The sequence below is a fragment of the Larimichthys crocea genome, chromosome III (genome assembly GCF_000972845.2).
Source record: "Larimichthys crocea isolate SSNF chromosome III, L_crocea_2.0, whole genome shotgun sequence".
NCBI classification, from domain to species: domain Eukaryota; kingdom Metazoa; phylum Chordata; class Actinopteri; family Sciaenidae; genus Larimichthys; species Larimichthys crocea.
In genome coordinates this window covers 15,523,488-15,547,362 of record NC_040013.1, presented here as the reverse complement: position 1 = coordinate 15,547,362, position 23,875 = coordinate 15,523,488, and the positions used below count along the sequence as shown (strand labels likewise).

General features: G+C 41.3%; 2 protein-coding genes across 7 annotated transcripts in view; both read right to left on the bottom strand.

The window, feature by feature from the left end:
• slit1a (slit homolog 1a (Drosophila)) overlaps positions 1-12,136 on the bottom strand; it is an 83,897-nt gene extending 71,761 nt beyond the window's left edge. For 4 of the 5 annotated variants that reach the window (XM_019260840.2, XM_019260841.2, XM_019260842.2 and 1 more), the window contains exons 1-2: positions 11,338-12,135; positions 857-928 (exon numbers count right to left, since the gene is read on the bottom strand). In XM_019260840.2, coding sequence (XP_019116385.2) covers positions 857-928; positions 11,338-11,546 — 281 coding nt within the window. In that variant the 5' untranslated portion in view covers positions 11,547-12,135. Of the gene's footprint in view, positions 1-856; positions 929-11,337 lie in introns of all 5 variants that reach the window. The other variant, XM_010744532.3, reaches the window with a different exon arrangement.
• Positions 12,137-15,842: 3,706 nt separating this feature from the next.
• LOC104929876 (rho GTPase-activating protein 19) lies at positions 15,843-22,784 on the bottom strand. Of its 2 annotated transcripts, XR_003462324.1 has the most exons (12): positions 22,665-22,769; positions 22,139-22,392; positions 20,832-20,912; positions 20,137-20,346; positions 19,820-20,046; positions 19,613-19,699; positions 18,832-18,897; positions 18,238-18,459; positions 18,046-18,141; positions 17,628-17,735; positions 16,955-17,108; positions 15,843-16,865 (listed from the first exon to the last, which is right to left on the bottom strand). XR_003462324.1 is itself a non-coding variant. In XM_019260825.2 (11 exons), the coding sequence occupies exons 1-11, from the start codon at positions 22,709-22,711 to the stop codon at positions 17,094-17,096; spliced, it is 1,413 nt and encodes a 470-aa protein (XP_019116370.1). In that variant the 5' UTR covers positions 22,712-22,784; the 3' UTR covers positions 15,843-17,093. The 2 variants fall into 2 exon arrangements, 1 of the variants encoding a protein (XP_019116370.1); XM_019260825.2 differs by having other exon boundaries at positions 15,843-17,108; positions 22,665-22,784.
• Between the last annotated feature and the right edge of the window lie 1,091 nt (positions 22,785-23,875).

Sequence of the window (23,875 nt, the reverse complement as noted above, 5' to 3'; positions counted from 1 at the left end):
GAAAGGGAAGTTCTGTCTTTAGTACCCCTGCGAGGAGTTGTTTCCTTCTTACCTACATGTGACAAGCTGCTGACATAAAGGCATTTAACCTACGCGTGGGGGTAGAAGGTGGTGTAGAAAAAGAGGCATGCATAGAAGGACGGGAGGGGACAAGGAGCAGTGGGAACAAGTGAGCTGAAGCTCAGAAAAGAAGGGGGAGACGGGGGGGGATGGGTGAGTAACGATGAGGCTTGAAAATAGTATGGCTTTGCTGGGTAGTAGGAATTATGTGCAGCTCGTGTTACACCTAAAACATGTTCAGGTCTATGCAGCTTCCCCTCTGGCAGTGTTTTTAGCACCTTTGGCACTACTCACAAGTGTGTGTGCACATGCACGCATGTAGACACTTTTACAACTACTTTAATACCTGAAATCACAAGTGCTGTTTAATTCCAACACAGAGGGAGTCAATGACTTCACCTTAATGTGTTAACTATGTTGAGAGCCTATTTAGGACTGGAGCTTGTGTACACATTACATGTTGATGTGTGGGAACAGAGGGCAAGTGAGCGTGTGTGTGTCTAAGGGACAGTAAGTGGCACTACAACAGACAGAATACAGTGAGAGAGAAGTCCATTACTTCACTTGCTGCAGTCACTCAGTGGCTTAATGTACTCTGGAGTAGGACTCTTGACAGAAGCATCTCCACTTCACTGGGTTTATGCTAATTTAAGCAGCAAGTCTGTACAACATGTGAGCTGCGAGGTAAGATACAGCTCAGGTATGCATGAAAAGAGAAAGTCAGACACCGACATGCACCACAGTTACACATACAGACATCTCATCATCACACACGAACGTGAAGGCAAGTACTTACAGAACTCGGATGTACTTGAGTCCAGCAAAGTCACTCTTGGTGATGCGGGTGAGGTTATTTCCATTCAGCTCCCTGCAAAGACAGATACACAAACATTTATGAATAATTAACCTTTATTCTCCCTCTGATCAAACCGTAGCATCGAGGCAACTTTGCCAATTTGCTTGAAGCTTTGCAACACACACACACACACGCACAACCAAACACATAGCACACTCACAGTGCCCCCAGGCTGTTTGCCAAAACATGATTCTGGTGTAATATATGCTGAGAATATCTTTAATTGGAGGTGTTTTTATGAAATGCAAATTGCTTTAGATGTGTTGTGAACTGTAACATATTTTGACAGGCAGAATCAGAAAGGTTGTGTTCAAGGGAAGTTCATGCTCAGTCCTAATTCCACTGAGAGAAATTAAGAAGTCCTATTAAATGGAAGCCACATTTGAGCTGCCTGTTTGTCTTTGTGTTTCAGCCCTCTCCCACCAGCACCCACACCCCCCCCTGCCCCACCTCTCTCTCTCTCTGCTGCCCTGTCCTTCTGCTATTGGTGGGGATTAGCAGGAGCCAGTGGAGGGGATTTGGGTAGGGCCACAAGGCCAGAAAGCTAAGTGCTGTGGATATAATGAGAGCAGCCTCCCTGCTGAGAGCTGGCCACCATTGCAAAAGAAGGGTGAGACTAAATAGATGAAAAAGAGAGGTGGTTTTGAATTTAATGCTGGTTTCTTAGAAGTTGACCATCAACTAAAGGCTGACAAAAATTCTTTCCAAAGTGTTGTGTATATGATAACTATAATTGTAGCATGCTGAACTTGACTTGAGCAGTTTGGTGGATTTAGGCAACTCTGCTGATAGAAGAAAGTCTATATTGTACTTGCGGTAGAAGACTGTGAACCTCAGTAGCAGACTGTATTCTCTTGACAGAAGAAAAAGAAAGCAGGCAATGCAGGAAAACGTTTCTCAGTGCTACTGCACTTTTTTTAAGCTTTATGGGCTCACCCTACTCTGACCCACCAACCCCCCCCACCCCAAAGCACAACCAAAAAACTGGTTCCAAATCTACGCCGAAAGCGCTGGTCTCTCTCCCTCAGTCACTCTCTCCTTCTCTCGTCTAATGACCACTCCAGGGACTGTAGCGCTATGCAGTACGAAAAAGAACGGTCATTATAGACAGCTGGTGTGTATGTGTGTGTGTGCTTGCATGCATGTGTGTGTACACAGGTGCATCGACAGGCCAAGCGACAGGGCCATGGGAAATAAATAATGGACTGGGCTTCATTAGCCTGGGCTCTGATACACACACATGTGGTGCTCATTACAGGTGCTTACGCAGATAGGCACACACATACACCCACGCACACTTCTGGTTTCCCAATGTCTTATCTTCAGGGTGGTCACTGCTGATGACACCCGGAGGACATTTAAAAAAAAAAAGGGAAAGATAGAAAAGGAGAAAGGGGAGAGAGATGGTTAAAGTGACGGGTGGCAGGGGGAATATGTGGAAAAATGACTCACATGTAAACAAGTGAAACCACACTTCTCTCCCCCAGCAATGAAGTCTTGCTTTATCCTGTAATAAAAGACATGCTATCGTTTCTGCGTGCTGACTAATCAAAGCTGTTCTGCAACAACATCTCAAAGTATTTTCAAGTTCTGGGGACCAAACTAAAGTTACCATTCTTGGAAATGTCTTCAGACGACATTGCATTATCCAGCTGGGAGCGCCCATCTTAAAAACCATATTGCCATGCACCTGTTCAGCAGTGCTGTGACATTTAGGCAATGCTCAAATGCCACCAGCAGCCTATGATGCTTTAACTAGTCAGGATCCCCACTGTTTATGACATATTCTGACCTTTCCCATTGGCATTTTGCAACATAAACTATGCAAAGTTTCAAGTTCTTGAAATTGCCCAGTTAATAATGTTCCAAATGTAGCTCATCTACTACGAGGATTGATGACTTGTGCATGTTGAAATGACCTTCTGCAGGTACCCTATACTGAGCTGTAAATTGCATATTTATGAAATTCACCTTTCCAAGCATGTATTTTTTATATAAAAGAAAATGTTCCTAATAAAGTGCACGCTGGGCTTTATGATAAGCGCGCATGGTCCTTATATAGTGCTACAGCTTCTGGTGTTTGACCCATCTGATGGTGTCTGCTGACCCAGGGGAATATTCTGTCTCTGGGGAGAGTTACTCCCATCTGTGAAGATGCTTGGTTGCTCTGCTGATGGAAAGTAGCTGGGATTCACATCAGTTTCAGACCAGGAAGTATTTTTATTTTTTGCATGCACGCACGCACACACACACACAGTTGTGGTATACACGTGGTCAGTGAACTTTGGTGCTGCATGGATGAACAAATCTAGGTGAACCCACATCTTAAATACAGAAGAGTAGGAGAATATAGACTCTGGATGTGCATAAAATCTGAAGTCAGTGGTGCTTGTCTGTGATTCTATGTCTGTATAAGGGCACTGCAATATATGCCAAAGTAATATATGGTGACATTGCCTCAAAGAAAAATCTGCTGTTTATTAGCTACAATATCAGTCACTGCTATTTTCTTTGTTTTACAATCAAAGGAAGCTTAGCAATGGCTTTTGGCACAGCAGCAAAGGCACGTTCACTCCGTTCATAGACAGATGTTTTGTAGTACTGGCGGGTTTTCACATTACAGTACTGCAGTATTACTTTAGAGGCAAAAAATTATTAGGTATTATTCCCAGTTCCTACAGCGAAGGATTTCCACCTCCAACTGTTTCAGTCAAATCCATTCCATCCTCTAGAAACCCTGTAAAGATTCCCAGTGCTGACACACTTCCTGCAGAGCAAGTGGATTTATGACATCACTATCTAATCCCTCCTCATCTTCCCTCCCAAGTTGATTGATGCCTGGGAGTACTTCCTGGTGCACCTTCCCTCGGGTGGACACGCGGCAGCTATGCTCAACCACTCCACATCTCTATAATTCAAAGGGGCTCAGAGCACTGCTACAATGCTGAAAAACTCATTATGTTTATTTCTGCCAGCTGCTGGGGTCCCTCGGCTGAGGGGGACCTGGTTCGAATTGAGCAACATTACATGAAATGAAACCCCAAGACTAGAGGGAGGATAAGCAAACACACTGGCCTGCTCGCTAAGGCCCGCGCACTGATACACTCATGCAGATACAAGTATCCACATGTGCACATGTTTCTTAAACACACACACGCACAAAGACCATATAAATATACTGTAACAAGGAATGCACACAAGCACACCTACTGGCATGTACACAAACAGTGTCTGTGGGGAATGCAATTGTGTTCTGTTGGGAGCTGGCCAGAGCAAAAGAACATAATGATCACTAGAGAAACTACTGTTGGCTGCAAAGCTTTTCGCCACACGTCGATATACACGGAAACACTGCAGGACTGAAATGGATATGCAATGCAGTGGGACCGTGTGGACTAGCAAGCCAAAACGATCAATTACTTAAAACACGGCAGACCACTTGATTTAAATTTCACACATCCAAGAGTTAAAATTGCTGCCACACTTTGGACTCCAGGGTTGGGAAAGTGTTGAAAATGTTGTGGTCAATGCAAAACTTACTCACAGGCTGTTACAGTACAAAAGTAGATAGATTGTGACATAATGAAAATAGCACATCTTTGATCATACACCAAATTCCTTTCACCCCCTATTCCTATCTGAACACTCACAGCGATGCAGGCTGGAAGTAAATGCATTTTGCCTCCTTCATCTCTGAAATTCAACTTAAATTAGTTAGTAAGGTGCTTGTTTTTTTGCAGTGCATTCATTCTGTATCGCTGCTGCGAGCACCACAGGACCATTTGTCCTGAACAGCTTTAGCCTGGCAGGGAGGACAGAAAGCCAGCTGATTGAGGATCAGTGGCACGGTGCATACCAAACTCCTTACTGTGGAAACAATATGATGATCAGAAGCTTGAGGTCCTGTACAGCCCAAGCATGGATGCTCATTAACTACAATCACAAACTGGTGATGCTATTTGACCAGAGCAGCAAGCACTCTCCCCAATGAATGAAGTGAACAGGTTGAAAAGCTGTGGAAGAGTGAAACATTCCTCCTCCTCCAGATTCTACAACATATGGACGTGACAGCCGTGAAACACGCAGGAGGAAAGAAAGGAGGGGGGGATAGAGTCGCTGAGAGACAGAAAGAAGACAGAGCTGCTCTGACAGTGCTGTTAGCTGCCTAAAAGCGACGGTGTGGAGCAGTGTGGTGGAGTGTTGCGAGTAAGAGCTGTGAAGAGCTGACGGGCTGTCTGGGAAACGTCAGTACAGAGATGAGGCCTGGTAGACTGTGAGGAGAAAGTGACCTACATACTAGTCAGTCCAACCGGCTACGGAACCAGGCGGTACCATCCGGGCCCGCAACAAGCTCCTACTGATAGAATTTTTCAAAAAAAGCTGAGGAAGTGAAAAAAATGAGAGAAAAAGAGAGCAAGAGAAAGCAGACCACCATGACCAAAATAACACACTCTTAAACCTAACTGGAACACTTCTATCCACACTAAGAGGTCAGATTTCTGCTCAGCTTGAACAAAACATTCCCTCCCATTCAAATGTGGCTTTCAGACGAGCAGTTAAGGCCCTCAACTGTACATTTTTAGTGTGTATCTGTGCGTCAGCGAGCGTCTAAGTGTGTGTGTGTGTGTAGGCCTATGTGTGCATAGATGTCTGAGAGTGTTTTCCCAGCTCCCGGGCTCCTCAAATGGCTATTTACAGTTTTCATTCTGCTCAGTCAGGCCTCAGGACCAAGATTAAGGTAAACATCGGGCAGATCTTTCAAATGCATTGCACACAGACCCACACACAGAACCCTGCCACAGAACCATGACACATGCAGGGTCTACTGCATCTTGGAAAGCCTCCCTCATTTTTATAAATGGCTACAGGTAAAATTCAGGGACCAGGATCCAAGCATCTGTCTTCTGCTGTTTTTACCTGGCCTTCACATTACAACAACAACCTTGAATAGGAGAGGGTTTTTTTTTTTCATGTAGCAGATGCTGCTGTAAGCAAAAACTAGGCAGATAGCAAGAAAAACCAGGAGATGAGATGAGAACATAGGGAAAAGACAAGGGAGGAAAGCCCAAAGCACACAGCCACATTCTGATCAAACATAGATAACTTATGACACTCTCTCACACTGAAGTGAATCAATTAAACATCTGTTCCATGTGTGTTACTGCTACAGGCTGGGAACAAGTACACACACAGGGTTGTAGTAGAAGCAAAGACTGAAGGGTCTTTCATGGTTTTTTACTGTATCTGTAGTTTGTTCAGTGATAGACGACAAGGTTCTGTTGTGGCTTTGAGTCCTGCATGAAGGCATTTAGGCTGTATGAATGTGTACTTTGACTGTGAAGTGTATCATGTGGACAAAACATCTGCTCTGCCACATCTATTATGTTTCAGTTATTCCACACAGAAGACTGAAAGGTCGTTTGCCTGACAGATGTGCCCTGACGACTGGTAATTTGATGGAAGCTGCATGTGCGCTTGAATCTCATACTGTTGATACCCAAGAATGAAGAGTTGTTCAATGTTCGACTCTCTCTCCCCCACTGAGCACACTGATATCTGCATTCCTCCAGCTCTGTACAAAGATGAACTCATCTGCTAGCAGATAATCTGACAGTAAAAGCTGGAGTGACATGTCAATTAAGTGATTAGTCAGTCAAAAGAAATTTTATCTGTAACATTTTTGTGTTTTAGTCATATTTCAAGCAAAAAGACAAACATTTACTGGATTCAGCTGCAAAAAAAATGCTTCTAGTTTTGTTTGCCATATATCCGAGAGAGAGTGTGACCTTGGACTCTTTCTAGATTTAAAACTGTTAAATGTAAAAATAATCTGTTTTTGAGAGTTAAGAATTACTTAAGCAGCACATGTTAAAACACTCCAATGTTGCACTGAACAGAGCACTGATATGATAAGTCTGCAGACGGATGCAGATCTCAAGCGCCCCTTGCATCTGGATTGCTGCCCATAATTTCCTTTCAAACTTGCATCACATCAAAAGCATCCTGACTAGCGTGAAATGGGGATTATGAAGGCATATCTACAGTGTCAGGAGAGTGTTCACTGATGTGCATTTTAACATGCATGCACGCACACACACCTACACACACACACACACACACACCTACACACACATCCACATCATCCATCCCCCCTTCACTCTCAATTGCCTGCTTCTTACTGGCTAGCCAGGAGGGTTAAAAGGAAAGATGGACTTCTTAGAGATGAAAGGTGATCCAGGTGGATTCTCCAAATTCGATTTTCATGGTCTGCTGAGATACAGCCACTCTTAGATAACCGTGCAAAGCAATCATGCATGTACACTCACTTATGCACGTGCACACAGACATTATATATAGGCATGTCAGACATGAAAAAATGCATGCATTGGTGCTACAAGGCTTTTTTTTTTTTCACACACACACACACGTCCCATTGACCCCATCAGCAGGACGTGTGTGTGTCTCTCATGAGTGCAATCAAACACTTCCATAAAGTAGCTGCGCTCATCAGGAGAGCAGGCCAGTGGGTCTGGGGTGAGTTTAGACACACAGCAGCTGGCTTTGATGCCGAGCAGTCTGTCATCGCTCTTCTTAGACAAGAAACACGCTCATGGTACATGTATGTAAAATTTAAAAAGGTAATGCTTAGACCATAAAAGCAGCACAGAGGACTGACAAATAAGGAACCACTTTGGCCTACAATACCTACATTACCACATGCTTTGTCTGACAGAGGACTCACAAGACAGCTCACACAATACTGAACTCCAAAGACAGCCACGGTGATTGGTGTCCACCTCAGGATTCAGTGCAAGAGAAAAGACCACAGCTGTGTAGAGCAGGCAGTAAATTGAACTGACTAAGTCCCTGGCCTGTAATTTCACAATCCTCCACTGAGCATAAACATTCTCTGAATGATCTTCATTCCAGGCATTATCACTCCTCACGGGATTACCGGCTGTGAGGATGGATATATTAGACTGTAAAAGAGGACCTGAATGAGATTTAGTCTGCCTCTGGGGTTAAACCTATTCTGCCCTTTATAATAAATAACATGATCTTGTTTGTTAAATCATTAGGTTTGTGGTGAAGTTACATGTCTCTCCATTCCTCTGCGCAGTAATCCCTTCATTAGTGATTACCACCACTAGTTACTGTGCCAACCTCGCCTTGAATCCTGCTCTCGACCCCCACACAGCTCCACCCCTCACCCCTCTTCTTTGTCTTTTCCCATCTCGCTCTTTCCTCTTTAGTCACATAGCCAGAGTTGGCAGGTAGTGGCCAGGCTGTGTTCAGTCTTGTCAGGGTAAATTATGGATCAGGTGGCCGGTGAGCTGTCAGTTGTACCAGCAATATGCTGGTGCCAAAAACACCGCAGGCATTCCTTGGCACATGCACACACACACACACACACACACACACACACACACACACACACACACACACACACACACACACACACACACACTCACACACCTCCCACTTTCAACCCCCAAATACATAAACATGGTTATCGAAGCGATGGAGCCCCTCATCTTCAACCACCACCAAACCTCGAGTGTTTTCATCTAACATTATTATTCACAGCACGCATGCACATACACATATGGAGGCACATGCACAAGTTTATGAACAAACACAAGTGAACATCGAATTTATACAGGCACGCACGAAAACAGACACACAAACACACACACATATGGTGTGCAGCTTCCACCTTCCCTCCCTATTCTGGAGGAGCTCCAACATGCCCCCAAATCTCAGTACATGGTATTTTCTGGCACAGAAAAAAACCCATCATCAATACACTGGCTTTTTGCAATTAGATGAACACACACACACACACACACACACACACACACACACATGCGGCTCCTCCCCTTTTTGCAAATCAACTCATTCACAGATGAGACACACACTTAATCTAAACAGCAGGGCTGTTGGAGAGATAAAGCAGGGAGAGAGAGACCAGCTGCAGGTTTGGTCAATACCTGAACACTGAAATGCTTAACTATCATCCTTTACAGTCTGTGTAGAGTCACTTTAATCAGCCTTACAGGTGCTGGTATTCTCTCAGCAGAACCTGATATCATTGTGATTACTATGCGCTTTTTTGCCACAGCAGATGAATATAGCCAAGGCCCAGAGACAAGGGAGAAGAGATGCAGAGAGGGAGCGGAGGGGGAGGGAGCGGCCGGTGGCCCGTACGAGGCAGGGTGTGATTTTAATACGCAGAGCTCACAGTCTCATTACAGGCTTCAGTCTGAGGAGCGCAGGGGTCAGACCTGATCCAAACCCACACTGACAAGTGCAAATGGGATTCTGCTGTCTGTCTCAACACCCTCCGTACACACACCCCACCCCACAAACACACACACACACACACACACACACACACACACACACATTTTCTTCCAAAACCAACCCCCTCCTTCTTTAACACACACACTCTATCTCCAAAAAGCATCAGCCTGTATACATTAACACAAACACACACACACACACATGCATTCACACAGATATCCATAAACAGAGCAAAGCGAGTGAGTGAAGTGCAACCTTTTTTACTTTGTTAGCTTTTCTTTTTAGACTGCGTCTGCTTTCCCTCCCAGCACATAATACACCTCCTTCTATTAAAGTGAGGCAAGTAACATTCTGTAACAACAAGTTAAATCAATTTCAACAAAGCAAAATCTTCTGGTAACATTTCATCCTGAAAACAAGGGCCAATAACTTCTCGGACAATTCTTTTAACTCTTTTAACTTCACAAAGTCACTACTCATTTTGGACCCCAGGAGCGCCTGCACAATTTCATTCGGATAAACGCACATTTTCCAAATACATACACATAAATCTAGCTATGCACATGGGGCCATCATGTGAGGCAGGGTGGGCTGCGTTGACTTGCACAAACACCTTGATGAATCACCCTATGTAACGGCCCGAAGAAGTGAACAATTTCTATTAAGTACTACCTCTCCGTGGAGACTGCCTATCTTCTACATGACCTACACACACAGCTAATACAAGCAGCACCACACACATACGCGTAAAAAAGGCAACAACCCAGGAATAAATTACATGTGACCTTTATACGCATCATGTTTAAAATGCAGTGTCCTGAGTGTGCTAGAAGACATCCAGAGATGTTACAACGATAAAACCCCCTGCTGTACATGACCTATGAATGCACAAACAACTTTTAACACAAAAATGCTCTTGACTGGAGGGTTGGGTATATTTCCAGTGTGAATGGCCATTCATGTAAAAGGAAACCACAAAATGACCATGTTTCCTCTCTGCTTCAGTGTTGAACTGGCATGTGCACATAAGCAACCCGGAAACATGTAGACCGCCAGGCCAAAATAAAAAAAAAGTGTTCTTAGAAATTAAATATGAAAAGCATAAAATATGCAGCTAGCTCCCACTATGCCAACGCTGTCTCTGACACAGGCTTTCTCTCCTCGGTTCCCACCATATGTTTTATTCAGGGTTGATATTCTAAAAGCTGAAATAGAACAATCTATTTCCCCTTGCACTCCTCACTTCTGATTTTACTGATGAATATTTCAGAGGAATGTCAGAAAAGACAGAGAAACTCCACTCTGCAAGCCGGCGTCTGCCTCACCTCTCCCTCCGTCTCCCATCCTCCCTCTGTTTTACAAGACAGCTACGTGATCCTCGTGCAAGACTCAGTTAAGTAGCAGATTTGCTTAATTTTCTACATGATTTAACAATTTGTGGAGTGAGTGTTCAGGGGCATGAGAAGGGGAGGGGGGGAGGTAAAGAGAGGCACAGTGCTGCACAGACAGGACACATGATATGAGACGGGGAAACATATTCCCAAATATTAACAAATCTAAACTGACCACTGACCAGACAGCATATCTGCTTCTGTCTTACAATAATTCAAGATTTTAACTTCAAGTCAAACTTTACTTTTTAATCTCTAAATGTATGTAATGTGCAAAAATTAGGCTCCATCTATTTGCTTACAGAATTTAGCAAAAATAATGAAAAAAAAAAAAAAATACATGCAGCAAACATAAACAAGCAGGTAAGAAAATTATGGACACATGTGAAAGGCACACATCTGCTCCTGCTCTTTCCAGTCCCTCATGCCTATTTATACCTGACTGGAATGCCAGTGAATGACTGACTGACACACACACACACACACACACACACACACACACACACACACACACACACACAGTTTTACAGGCAGGGCTATTGTTCTCTTTCAGTCTAAGCAAAGTCATGTGCACCATTACAATATATTCAAGCATTATAATACAATTCAATATAGCAAGGAAGTGAAACAGAAGACAGAAGGACACCGCTGGGGAGTTTCTCTATCACACACACAGACACACACACACGTAGACAAACAAGGAGCTAGAGTACAGATGGTACTCACAGTCTTTCAGTGTTGCGGGGGATATTCCTTGGCATGGTTCTGAGACCCAGTCCATGGCAGTCTACTGTGGTGCCACTGCAGGTACACAGGGCTGGGCAGGCACTGGCATTGCCCATGAGCAGAGCAGAGAGCATCACCACCCACATCCAGAGTGGGTGCCCAGCCAGCCTGCCCATACCTGCCCCAAAACAGCTACCTCTAACGGGCATATTCACCACCACTGCAGCCAGCTCTTCTTCAACAAACCTCTAATTCTCTCTCTCTGGCCACCTTTGTTTCTTCTCTGCAAAAGAGTCCCACTACACCTTGTAAGTCCTCTAGAATTATTCTATATTTGTGGTGAATATAAATAGAAAACAAAACTATAACAAATACTAATATTTTCCTCTTAGCTGTGAAGCAAAGCAAATCCTTTTTGTTCTTCTAGATTTCTTTTTGATGTAGGTATGATATCCACCACAGTTTGCTGATGTAAAAAAAAAAAAAAAAAAAAAAGCTGTTTTCTTTCTCTTATTCTCTCCTTGCAAACTCTTCTCCTCTCTTGTCTTTGTGGAGTTGCTGTGGCTCTGGTCTGCGCACGTCTGCGTCTCTGTCCTCCTCTTACTCAGTCCCGCTCTGCTCTGCTCGCCTGAAGAGAGAGGGAATAGGGAAAGAGCAGGAAGGGAAAAAAAGCCAGTCTCTCTCTCTCTCTCTCTCTCTTACATACACACACACACACACACACCAGTCATCCATCACAAGGATCTACAAATAGCAGAGCCCCCGACTCCACCCCTACCCCTCCTCTCCTCCCCCACTCCTCTCCCTCCTCACACAACACCCCCCCACCCCAGAACCCTGCCTGAACTCACTCTCATTCTCGAGATCCCTCTTTCATTCCCTTGATTCTATTCACAATACAAATCTACTCCCAAGTATCTTTCTTTTTCTGGGTTTTTTTTTTCATTCACTCCACTCCTTCTTTTCTCTCAGGTTTGCCTTCAGGCGAACCCCCCAGAGAGAGACCTAACCTGAATGACACTGCATAACCCCTGCCCGAAGGGAGAGGCTGTGAGGAGACTGGTCTGTGTGAGTGTGTGTGAATGTGTGCATGTAACGAAGGAATATCCACTGGGGAAGAGAGGAATCAACACCTCAGTCCTTGGAGGCGAAAACCCGGAATACATAATCCGTAAATGTGGGTCTTAACATGTAGATCAAGTGTGGCCACACAGACAGAAGCTGCAGCAGGGATCTGGGGTGGAAAAGCAGACACAAACACAGACAGACATACAAATATTCATGATCTGTTGGGAAGGCAAACCGCAGCCATAAAAAATAAGTCAACACTATATTTTAAATTCAGCATAGGAACAAGAACAGAAATTAGATCCTAATATATACAAATGAAAAGACAAACAGCTACACTCACAGCCATACCTGCTCTGTTATTTGGATTTATGGACGTAACTGGCACACAGTTCCTCTCTTAATGCCAGAACCATGCATTCCTTGAAGTGGACTCAAAGCCTAAAGACATAAACTGGACCGTGTTGAGAAGGGAAAATTGAATGATAAGCAGCATCTGTGGGCCATTATTTACTTTAAAAGAATTCTTAGTAAATATTATTTTGAAAAGGTTGACATTTAGTTAAAACAGAGGATATATTAGAGTCCAGCCACTGCTGACAATGTAATTGTAGCTTTCAGGAAACTTTTCCAAATCCATATTGATTTGCAGTTCTTGGAATTTAAAATTAGTGTTCTGGATGTGGGTAGGAAACAGACTTCTTGTTTTTATGAGTTCAGTCCAAAGTGCATTGTTCACAGTTATCCACACAATAAAACAAATGGTGACACTTTAAAATAAGGTGCAGAAAATTGAGACGTTACCAAGGAGAAAAAGAGCAAAAACAACTTCTTGTATCTTTCCGTCCCTGGAGCAGACTTTCCTATTGAACCAGTGTGTATTGATTAGAACCTGGATAACTGTGAATCTGCATACTGATCACCTACATAATGAGATACTGTGGATTTAACGCTGAACCCACTACTAAAAGGCACAAAACCAATAATTAATACTAGAGCAGTGTTGCTATTATACATGAGTATCACTTACTACATTCCCTTGTGTAAAGTGGTGCACTGTACAGAGTTGCAACCTGTGATTTAACATGGTGGGACAAAAAATGGCAAGCAAGGAAGTTATTGCTTTGTTGCCCTTTAGCACCTGATTCAGCATTAATCAAGAATGACTCATTAGGCACTTATTTAGATTCACAGATAGGAATGGAGCTAATTATTATTCACTGGCTCATAGATTAATTTGCATAGCATCTGTCAGTTTATTTTGTTTTTTGATATGTGCTTTAGCTCAACTCGAGCTTCTTGGTCTCTGGTCTAACTCTACAGAGGGCTTTGCTGCGGGGTGGATCCCTCCCAACATAAACATCAGCACTGTCACATATACCTAAGAACCCCATTCACTTTAACTAACAAAGACACAAAGAGAAAAAAGATATAGGCAGGGGAGATGCGAGTAGAAAAACACTGGGGTTTGTGTGAATCTCTTGGCTTTGTTGCTTGACCAGCTCAGTGCATGTGCATATTTGTGCACATGCAGGTGTGCACACACATACACATCTCAGAAAAAAAAAGCCCCATCTGTCCTGTTAAAAGAGTCAGCGCAGCGTAGATCTTCCCTCTATGAATGGCTAATTAAAGAGGAGACAGTGGTGTTTAGTGGTAATGGGGGGTGGTGGTAACGTCCCTCTGCTCTCACAGAGTCGTGATAGGAATGCACACAAATACACAACAGAAATTATTCTGCTGCTCTCAAAGCCGTGGGAGGACATGGCAGAAATTTACAATTAGTCTGGGAGAGGAGGGTTTGGATAACACAAGATCTCACAAACAACTGATGAGGAACTAACAGCAATTAAAGCGGAATGGCACCCAATTTAAAAATTCACAATCTATCTGTAGCCTGTGGACTTTGGTAAATATTGTTCTACAACTTGTACCCAAAGTTGGAAATCAAAGAGCCAAACTTTCATCAACATGAAGCAGGCAGCTGCCCGTGGCTGGATAGAGGGATGAATCGGTTAGCTCCTGCATGCTTGAGTCACAACACTGAAATGTGCTTGATAGAGAAAACAGGAAGAAACCAAATTTAGCATCCAGAAAAATCCACAGCATGCTTCAAAACCAAGTTATTTGTATTCACTTCAGGGAAAGGGCAAGAAAAATTCCTCCACTGCCGATTTTTTTTATTTTTTACAAAACTATGCAGGAGTCTACAAAAGTATTTTAACCTTGAACTGTTTTTTTATTTTTATTTTACACAAATGATCTGTTACTGGTATTTCACTGTTCTCGACAGAATTAGCTCCCTTTGAAAGGTATTTGAGTGCATACATTTAAAGCACAATCACATCCACTCATCATATATGCTTGTGGTTTTGTGTGCACACCAGATAATGTAAAGTTGATTACAGTATTCTGACTCATTTTACAGTCATCATGCTCATTCTGGGGCAAGAATGCTAAATAAAACCCCTCTGGAGTTTTGGCTGTAAAACAATACTATTCCTATCATGGAAGATGTCTGTTGTATATTTACAGAACATGAAGAAAAGCAGCCCCATTCTCACAGATGTTTACAACATATACTTACAATACCAAACATGCATTGACATGGACACCATAATGACACACTGAGACATTCCTCCTATTGTGGAGAGCTGCCTCCACTCTTACTATCCACCCACTCACCCTCCAACTCCGTAAAGTATGCTCAATTTTGGCAAATCATTTACTGCGAACAGCAACGATTTTGGTAACAATGTTTTATTTTACTTTAGTGGCCTTGTGGGTATTTTTCTTATCATCGTTGGTTATATTTATGCTCAAAGATTGAAACTGTATTTTTATTTGACATCTCTGTAAATTGCAGCACGTACACTGTCACATTTGTTTTATTTGAATTTTTTGTTTTATTTGCTACAGAGGCTACTAAAAAAAAAAATTGTTGACTGCTCTCTGGCTTTAGGAGATGCACTGTTTAAAGTTAGGAGATGTCAAAGCAAGAGATAGAGAAGCGTAAAGTAAAATTTATCTTAAAAAGGGAAATATTGTATATATTAAAAAGGGGTTTTTAATTATACATTGCCGATTGAGTTTTGTTCGATTTTTTTCAAACATTCAATAGAATATTAAACAGCACACGCTTAGTTAATAGGCAGATTATTTCTCATTATTGACCTCTATGTATCTATTCTAAATGGATCAAGCATATGATGCACTGAAGATGCTCGAGCTGACTAATTATTTGCAGCTAAACAGCATCACCTTGTGGTTGGAAGTAAAACAGCATCATGCAGCTTCAGACATCCAGGGAGTGAAAGGAAATTAAAACCTACCAAACCATTTAGGAAAAGTGTTGAAACAAGAAAAGGTTCAGAATTATGTTCACATCCTGCTAAAGCACATTTCACAAGACATCAAATAAACAGACGAACACAGAGTGCAGCTTGTTGTCTTTTAATTACAGTGAATTGCATAGCTTCACAGTAGCATCAATATCATCAGTGTACATGGTCAATTGAAGTTGACCAAATTGTCACATTATGGTTAAATTGTAACAGCTCGGCAGAGTGACAATGGACGTAGAAACTGCTACTGAAAGAGTAAGACAACAAGGAGGCTTTAAAAGTGGCAATGGCTCAAACTCTCCCAGAATGCACCTGGGTTAACAACCACAATAGAAGTCAATTCACAATTCATATTCATTTGCAAATAACCAAACCAAAAAGATAAAAATAGACAATAAAAACGTAAAAAATGAATTTAAAAAATCCTGCACTAAATAGCTGAATAACTGCAAAGACATAAATATATATAAAGCTATTAAACTGTATACAATGTTGCATAAGAATCCAAACTGGCCCGAGAAAAACTAAAATATAAAGATGCAAAACCAGGATGTTAAAGTAGCAGTAGTTTAAAGTATCACAGTGTTGACACCCAGGATTTGAGCTAAAGTGGAAACAGAATTAATTAATTTTCATATGATATATACACGAGCTGGTCCTTTGGCCTCGTTATCTCCCATCTTCTATTAGTCGTCACTCCCTTACTTCACTGACACGTGAATTAATTCTTTTTAAAACTTTCAGCTTAAAGCTATCAGAAAATTAAAGGAAAAATATCAATTTAAAATAATAAAAAAGCATTATACAGTAACTTAAGATATATTCACTTTAAGGCACATCTCTGAATTAAACCCTTTTCGAATAAAAGTCTTGAACAGTCTGCACTGACTGTGAGTTGAACTAAACTTACTAACAAATTTAACATAATAGAGCATAGATGTGATTGCACTGGGTCCAGATGACTCCAGATGACCAATAAAAAATAAATACAAGTGGGTTCGCAAATTAAATAAACACGTCCAGTTGAAGATAAAGCTAAATAGTCACTAATTCAATGGTGTAAATACATATCGGCATCCTGCAGAACTTCACAAATGAACAACACATTTGTGTGGGCTGAAAGAAATGAATGAAGAAATTGTACACTGGTTAAAGATAAAGCATGTCAACCAATCATCTGGTGATTTCCTTGATATCTTACGAACCTTTAGGATTTAAACTTGAAAGCTGTGTACAGACGTAAATGGGGTGTCAAAACAAGCTTAGTTTGTGTCCACACCTCAAGAAGATACCTCTGAAATAACAGTCAAACTGATGTTAGCTGCTTCAAGAGCACAAAGATGGTTAATCCTGGATGACCTGAAGAGGGAGAAAAAAAAAACAAAAAACAATAAGGTCACTTTTAATCCTTTCAGCAGACGACATCATTTGGAATGAAAGCAGTTGAGTCAAAGCAAGGCCAGGCTTGCTTGTGGTAGTCGCAGGCAGATGGCCAGAAGCAGAGTGCCAGAAAACTCCTTCAGCACAGTCATCAGGAAAACTACTACTAGTTGATGACAGTTTTAGGACAGAATCGTGCTCTACCGCAATTTAAGTGTGACATTTAAATTGGTCTGGTTTAAATAAAAGAGAAATACCACTTGAACTTTTCTCCCAAACACGTACATCTTCATAATCTTCATGGGGAATGCTACAGGCAGTTTCACCATTTTCAAGAGTAGACTGCAGAGTCAGTCATCCTGATATTGTAATGTGAGGATACACCTATTGTAACCTACATGATCACATCTGGCATGATTATAATTTAAATGATATGTCACACAAGGCACAGATGGTTAGTCTGAGGTTTGCTTTGTGGTGTAACAATACAATACTCACTCCTCCACAGCTGGTCTTTTCTCTTCGTTGGCCATCAACTGAACCACTGGGACTCTGCAGTCTGCTGTTTTCCTTCTCTGTCAATACTTGGCTTCCTAAAACCTTCCTCTGCATTATAAACAAAAAACATTACTTGGATTAAACACCATTATGGGGGCTATGGCTGTATTAAAGATACCAGATAGATTTCTCAGTGAGCAGAAATTTTTATGTTAAACCCTTAGAAACATGCTGAATGCATTTCTGTTCTCATAAAAAAAAAAAAACTTTCAAACTCTGAGCAAAATATTGTTTAATAGCAACAAATAATAAAAGTAACAAATAACATTTTCTCAATACAAACAAAAAAGTATGAAAACTGAAAAGTCAAAAGCTATCACTGTACACAAGATCATAATTATCAAATCATTCAACACACCTTGATAATTCCACCAAGAGAGCGTGAACGCCAATGTTTTCTGCTGAACGGTGTCCGAGGCTCAGCCAAAGGCGACTGCAAGTGCTGCTTTTCAAACTACATGCAAAAAACAAAACAAAAAAACATCTCAGTGCAAGTAATTGATCTGTGTAATCTTTCTCCCCACTATGTAGCAACACTGAGCTACCATACCTGTCTGATGAGTTTCTTCTTTTTGGCAGACTCGGGCATGTTGTTGACCTGTTGGTACAGCTCTCTGAGAGCAGATTCAGTATAGCTCTCAGACTCAGATGACCGGTTGGTGCAGGTGTTGCTGACATCTCCTCCGATTGTTGTCATGGAAGGAGAAGGGGAGGCAGGCGGTATTGCAGACATGGGCCCATCTCTAATCCGAGAACAGAGTGTCAAGTCATCCTAGAAAGGTCGAACATAACGCATGATCAGATGTTTCAAATTCTGTAATTAAATTCTGAAAATGTGTACAGCTGAGTCATACACTGCACAAACAGCTTTCAGGATAACACAGTATTCAACAAGTTTAATTTTAAGGTGCTTTGAAAGTGCCCAGTAGCAGATACAAGCCTCTCTAGGTTTTTTTGGACATGAAGGACCTAAAATTAACCAGACACTCAAAAGTTAGTAAAACAAATAACAGTGCGAGCTCTGAAAGTTGCTTTATAGCTAAATTAAATGGAGTGCTAATACGGACTTTTTATTGAGATGAAACATAGGAAAGGACAAAGAAAAGATAAAAAAAAAAAAAAAAAAAAAAAAAAAAACACTCACCTTTGATTGAACAGTTTTTGATCCTGTGAAGTATAAGCGGGTGTATTCTTTGATATATGTGGGTGCCTTCAATAAAAGCAAACATGTCAATTAATTTCTCCACGGAATGATCATTTTGAAGAACTAAGCCAGGTTGCCATAGACTGCCAACTGATATCTAGATATTCACAATAAAACATATGCAAGCTGTCAATGTTCCACCTAGAAGGGTATATTGTGTGTGCAGTCTAGCAGATTAACAATGCTTGCTGCAACACGTCAATATACTATATTAATGTGCATGAAGAATAATAAGCCAATCTTTGTGATATAAAAAGCTCCTGATTGTAGGAGGCTTAAAAAACAAATACCCTTTGTTGATGTCTCTTTGACATGTAAATTCAGTATTCTTTCTGCTTAGTCTGTTTGCATTTTTGTAACCCTGGCAACAACACCACCACTTGGTCTGAAAGATTCATTCAAAAGCAAAGACAAACCGCAGTTTGAAAAAAAAAGGAAAAAAAAGAAAGGTAAAACCTCAAACGCACGTAGCTGTGATGGACTGTATAATTATCTATTCAAGTGAGAACTAATCGGAAAAACTGGTCTGTGTTTTGATGTAAAATTAAAGATGAGTACAGAATGCAGACGACCTTCACAAATGAAAATCAGACTTCGAGTTGCTATTCCTAACAGGCAGACAAAAGGGACAGCACAGAATCATGTTGCTTTTTGTGGGCAAGTGAGTCAAACTAAACTTACTGGGCTCATCTCCAGAAAACCAGATTGTGAATGTGTGTACCTTGAAAAGCTTTTGTGAGTGCCTGATGAGGAATGCTATGCCTTGATTGAGTTTCTCAATGTTTCCTTGCAGATCACTTGCCATCACCTGAGACAAAAAAAAAAGCAGCGCAGAACATTGTTACATTATTATATAGACTTCACGACATAGAAACTGTGAAGGTTTCCTTGATTGCAAATAGAGAGGATAAATGTGACAGAGCCTTACATTTTTGGGCCAGATGATGTGTGGAGCAAACATTGTGGCTAGATTGATAGCAGACATCTTGTTGATGTGCTGGTTGCGAGCAGTGTGGTACAGTAGGTCCAGCAGCAGCTTCAACAGGCTGCGATTAGCTGGTGGGAGCAGCATGAAAAGCAGCTGATATGCCTCAATCTGACGTTCCTTATCAGGCACATTCGTCTTATCCCCCTTATCATCAAATCGAGTCAACTCTGGACACAACAGGAACGAGAATTATTACAAAAGAACAGGGCTTAGTTTAATGTCTTGACTTTACATTGATGTGAATATGAATCAAACACCTCCAATCTTCAGGTGAGCATGATAGTGTCTGTGCGTGAGCAGAGGCTCTGGCAGCTCTCCCAGGTAGACTTTGAGCAATGTAGCAGCATCATTGGGGTGGAAATCGCCTGTCTCAAGATCTATCTCTGCTCCAGCATTCAGCATCTCCCTCAGGGCTGCCTGTCTTAGGCTGTGGCCTGGCACACGGAACAACCCCTCCGCATGAAGGTCTGAGAGGTAGGAGGGAAATATGGAGAGAGGGGAAAAAAGTGGGAAAAAAGAGATGTAGTGTGTAGGAGGGTAGACACAGAGTGAGGGAGACACAGAGACAAAAGGAACAAAAGTGAGGAGAGAGACGGAGTGAATGAAATGGAAGGATGAAGATAGCAGGAGCAGAGTGCTTTCAGATAAATTATTGACCTAAGCATTTGAGGGTCCACTTTCAGTGAATGACATCATCTCTTTCTAGAAATAAACCATGACCTCATGTCAATTCACTGCTCTCTAAGTTGGAGAACAAGTATTAAGAGTTGGAAGGCAGTATTATTGCTTAACAAATCAAATTCTTATGAGTCTTAAGAGTTAAAGATTGGTTTATCAGACTGATAAACCAATTTGACTTGATATATCAAGAGATTATTAAATCATGGTGTTTGTCTGACATATAAAGCTTACAGATTTTCCTTCTGACAGATGTACATGAAATGATACTCACTTTTACTCAGATATTCAATGAGCTGATAGATCTGTGCTATTCCTTCTTCAGTTAATGGTGCACCAAAAACCACTCCTTTATCTGAAAGACGTCAAAAGGCACAGTAAGACTGACAGACCCTTTGTGTACAAATGAATGCATTACATTTGATGCATTTTATAATTTCCATTTGCCACATGGGCCTGCTGCTACCTTTAATGTACAACAGAAGAAACATAATACATTACTTATAAATAAATATGACAGATTAGGAAACAAAAAAGGTGTAGTCTGCAGGAGGTTTACCATTACTTTATGGTCACTTACATCTGATTGTTTTCTATTGATTGGTTGATTAAAAGGAAATTAATGGACAACCACTGTAACATTCAATAAATAATATAAACATTTCCTTGTTCCTGCTTCAAAATTGTGAGGTGCTGCTTCTCTTTTCCTTATGTGACAATACTGTGAAAACCATTTTCAGTATTTAGGTAATGATCTTAATGTGTTACTGAGAGAACTGTAGATATGGGAAGAGTGGTCCATTTGTATGTAATGCAATAACTTAATATAATAAAACAAAACAGTGTTTCAAAGACTGTAGGCACATTTATGGCCTCACTGGTCTGACCCAGGCATGTCCAAAAGTCCGGCCTGGGGGCCAATCACGGCCTGCAGTCACATTTCATGCAGGCTCAAGCTTCATTTTTATAATATATTATTTATGGCCTGCTAGGATTGTCAGACACTGTATGGCTGGCAGATTTGGCTTTTTCGGTTGACATAACGAACCATTTGAATGTGCTGAACGTTAAACTCTAAAAAAGGACATAACTGCTGATGTTATGTACCTACAGACGTGACACAAAATATTACTTTCTGAATGATCTTGTTTAAGACAAGAGCAAGAGCGATACGTTTTAAACTTAAACGTTAACAGACTTTGCATTAGTCATAATAAGTCATGTTTAAAAATGAACACGAGGTTAAGATTTGTATCAATTTCATGCAAACTTTGTGCATTTGTATGTAACTTTTATTGATATACCTCACTGTGTATACATTACACTGTGCCATATTGCCACAAGGATGTCTGTAGCTTGTTGTATATTTTTAGATTTTATTTTTTACATCTTTTACTTCTATTTTATATGTCATGTTTATGCTGTTTTGCACGGGATAAATGGAAAACGAAATTTCAATACTCTGTACGTCCTGTACATAAAGCAGCATTGACAATAAAGTTGACTTGACTTATTGTTTTTCATTTTTAAAATGTTAGTATCTTCTTCACGTTGTCAAATCTGTCCTCGTTGGTCTCTAACCTTTCCGCTTCAGGAAGTTGAAGGAGCGCAGGAAGCCGCCGGCGCTGGGCAGCCTGGGCTCAGACTCTCCGGTGAGCTGGGCAAACTCGGCCCCGGGCAGGTCTATGAGTCGAGTGATGTTGCTAAGCACCAGCTCCGTGAACACTTGAGGATGTTCGTGTCTCAGCCTCTCCACAAAGAAGTCTGGGTTAAAAATAACAGGCTGGCTCGCGTCTGGCTTCTCCTGGCTGATGAAGACGCTGCACTTTGTCCCCCTAGTTGAAGCGAAACAGCTCAAATTAAAAGTTGAAGTACTTAAACTTGATTAAAACAGAAAGGGGCTGCAGCTCGTAGCGCAAATTAACGTAAAAACTATTGTTAGCATATGGAGTTGTTGCTAGGTTAGCTACGGTGGCTAACGCTAACAAGCCTAATAATGAATTACTGCAGTTAAAAACAAATACACTTCATTAACACTAATCATCACAGAAACATATTAGCTTTAAAGCGTGGCTAACTGACCACAAACTAAGAGAAACCTTGGTACCTTCTGCCCAGTTTGTGATTGTTTTGAGGATCATTTTCAGCCGCCATCTTCGTTTTGAATCTTCCGCTGGTTCATCTTTAGTCCCGCCCACAGCGCCGTGATTGGCTGAAATATAAGCACGTCAACGGCAACCGACCAATGCGGAGCCTGGCTCAAACTGTCATTGGTCTGCCACAGTCTCACTCTTCATACACCCCCATGTAAAAATGCTGAAATAAACATGTTTACAGCCTGGTACATAAACGGTTTTGGTCTCTATTCACCCAATCAAGTTACATTAAGGCTTAAAGTTAATATTCATTCATTCTAATAATAATAATAATACATTTTATTTCATAGGTGCCTTTCTGTCACCCAAGGACACCTTACAATAAATAAAAGGAGATAGCAAATAACAGAAACAAACCAAAATAACCATAAAAGTATATCAAATTACAACCTATGGAGACACTTCCACATTGGTTTGAGAGTCTTGCCATACCATTTGCATACCAAAGCTACAGTTCCACAAATAGACAGCATTACCCTGCAACAGGTACTTTTAACAGGTATGAGATCTGACAATACGTACAATGTGGGTAATAAAGGGAACCTGAACAAACAAGCACACAGCCTGCTGTGGTAGGCTACAAGCATTAACTACTTGATGCCTTTGTTGTGAACATTAGTGCTCTGTATCATTTCATTACTCCTGGATACTGATCATGGTAGTCCTATACAGGGCTGTCCACTGGTGTCCTGTAGGTAACAGTGGGTACATTTGCCAGCTCTTTTTAATGACTGCCTATTCTTGACACTGATCCAGAGCCATAAATAGATTTAACACGGCCCTTACGGTCAGGATAGAAACACCATTCAGGATACTAAAAGCCCATTTCTCTTTTCTATGTGGGCTCAAAGTTGTCCCAAAATGGGCTTGCAGGATTATTTCAGCGTGTGTTGTTTTCCTCAATTTCTTATTTTTCATTCATCTAAACATTAAAAAAAAATGAATTCATTAATGAAATAATGAATTCATTGTTTCTAAAGCCTGGAAATAAATTACGTTACTGAATAACCTTCTTTTTAAACCCTGATTTTCTCCACCTCTTCAGACACCTCTTATCCAGACTTCTTGTGGAGAGACATCATTGTATGCTCCACCCTGAAACAAATAAAACACATAATACAGTTGCTTTAACATTTACAATCGTCTATACACTGCAAGGCTC

Excerpts from the sequence above, each read along its gene's own strand:
- LOC104929876 (XM_019260825.2), bottom strand. The coding sequence starts at position 22,711 with ATGGCGGCTGAAAATGATCCTCAAAACAATCACAAACTGGGCAGAAG. Across the intron at positions 20,347-20,831 it reads CATTGAATATCTGAGTAAAA|ACCTTCATGCGGAGGGGTTG; the intron begins GTGAGTATCATT and ends CCTACCTCTCAG. Across the intron at positions 18,898-19,612 it reads ACTCACAAAAGCTTTTCAAG|GCACCCACATATATCAAAGA; the intron begins GTACACACATTC and ends CTTTTATTGAAG.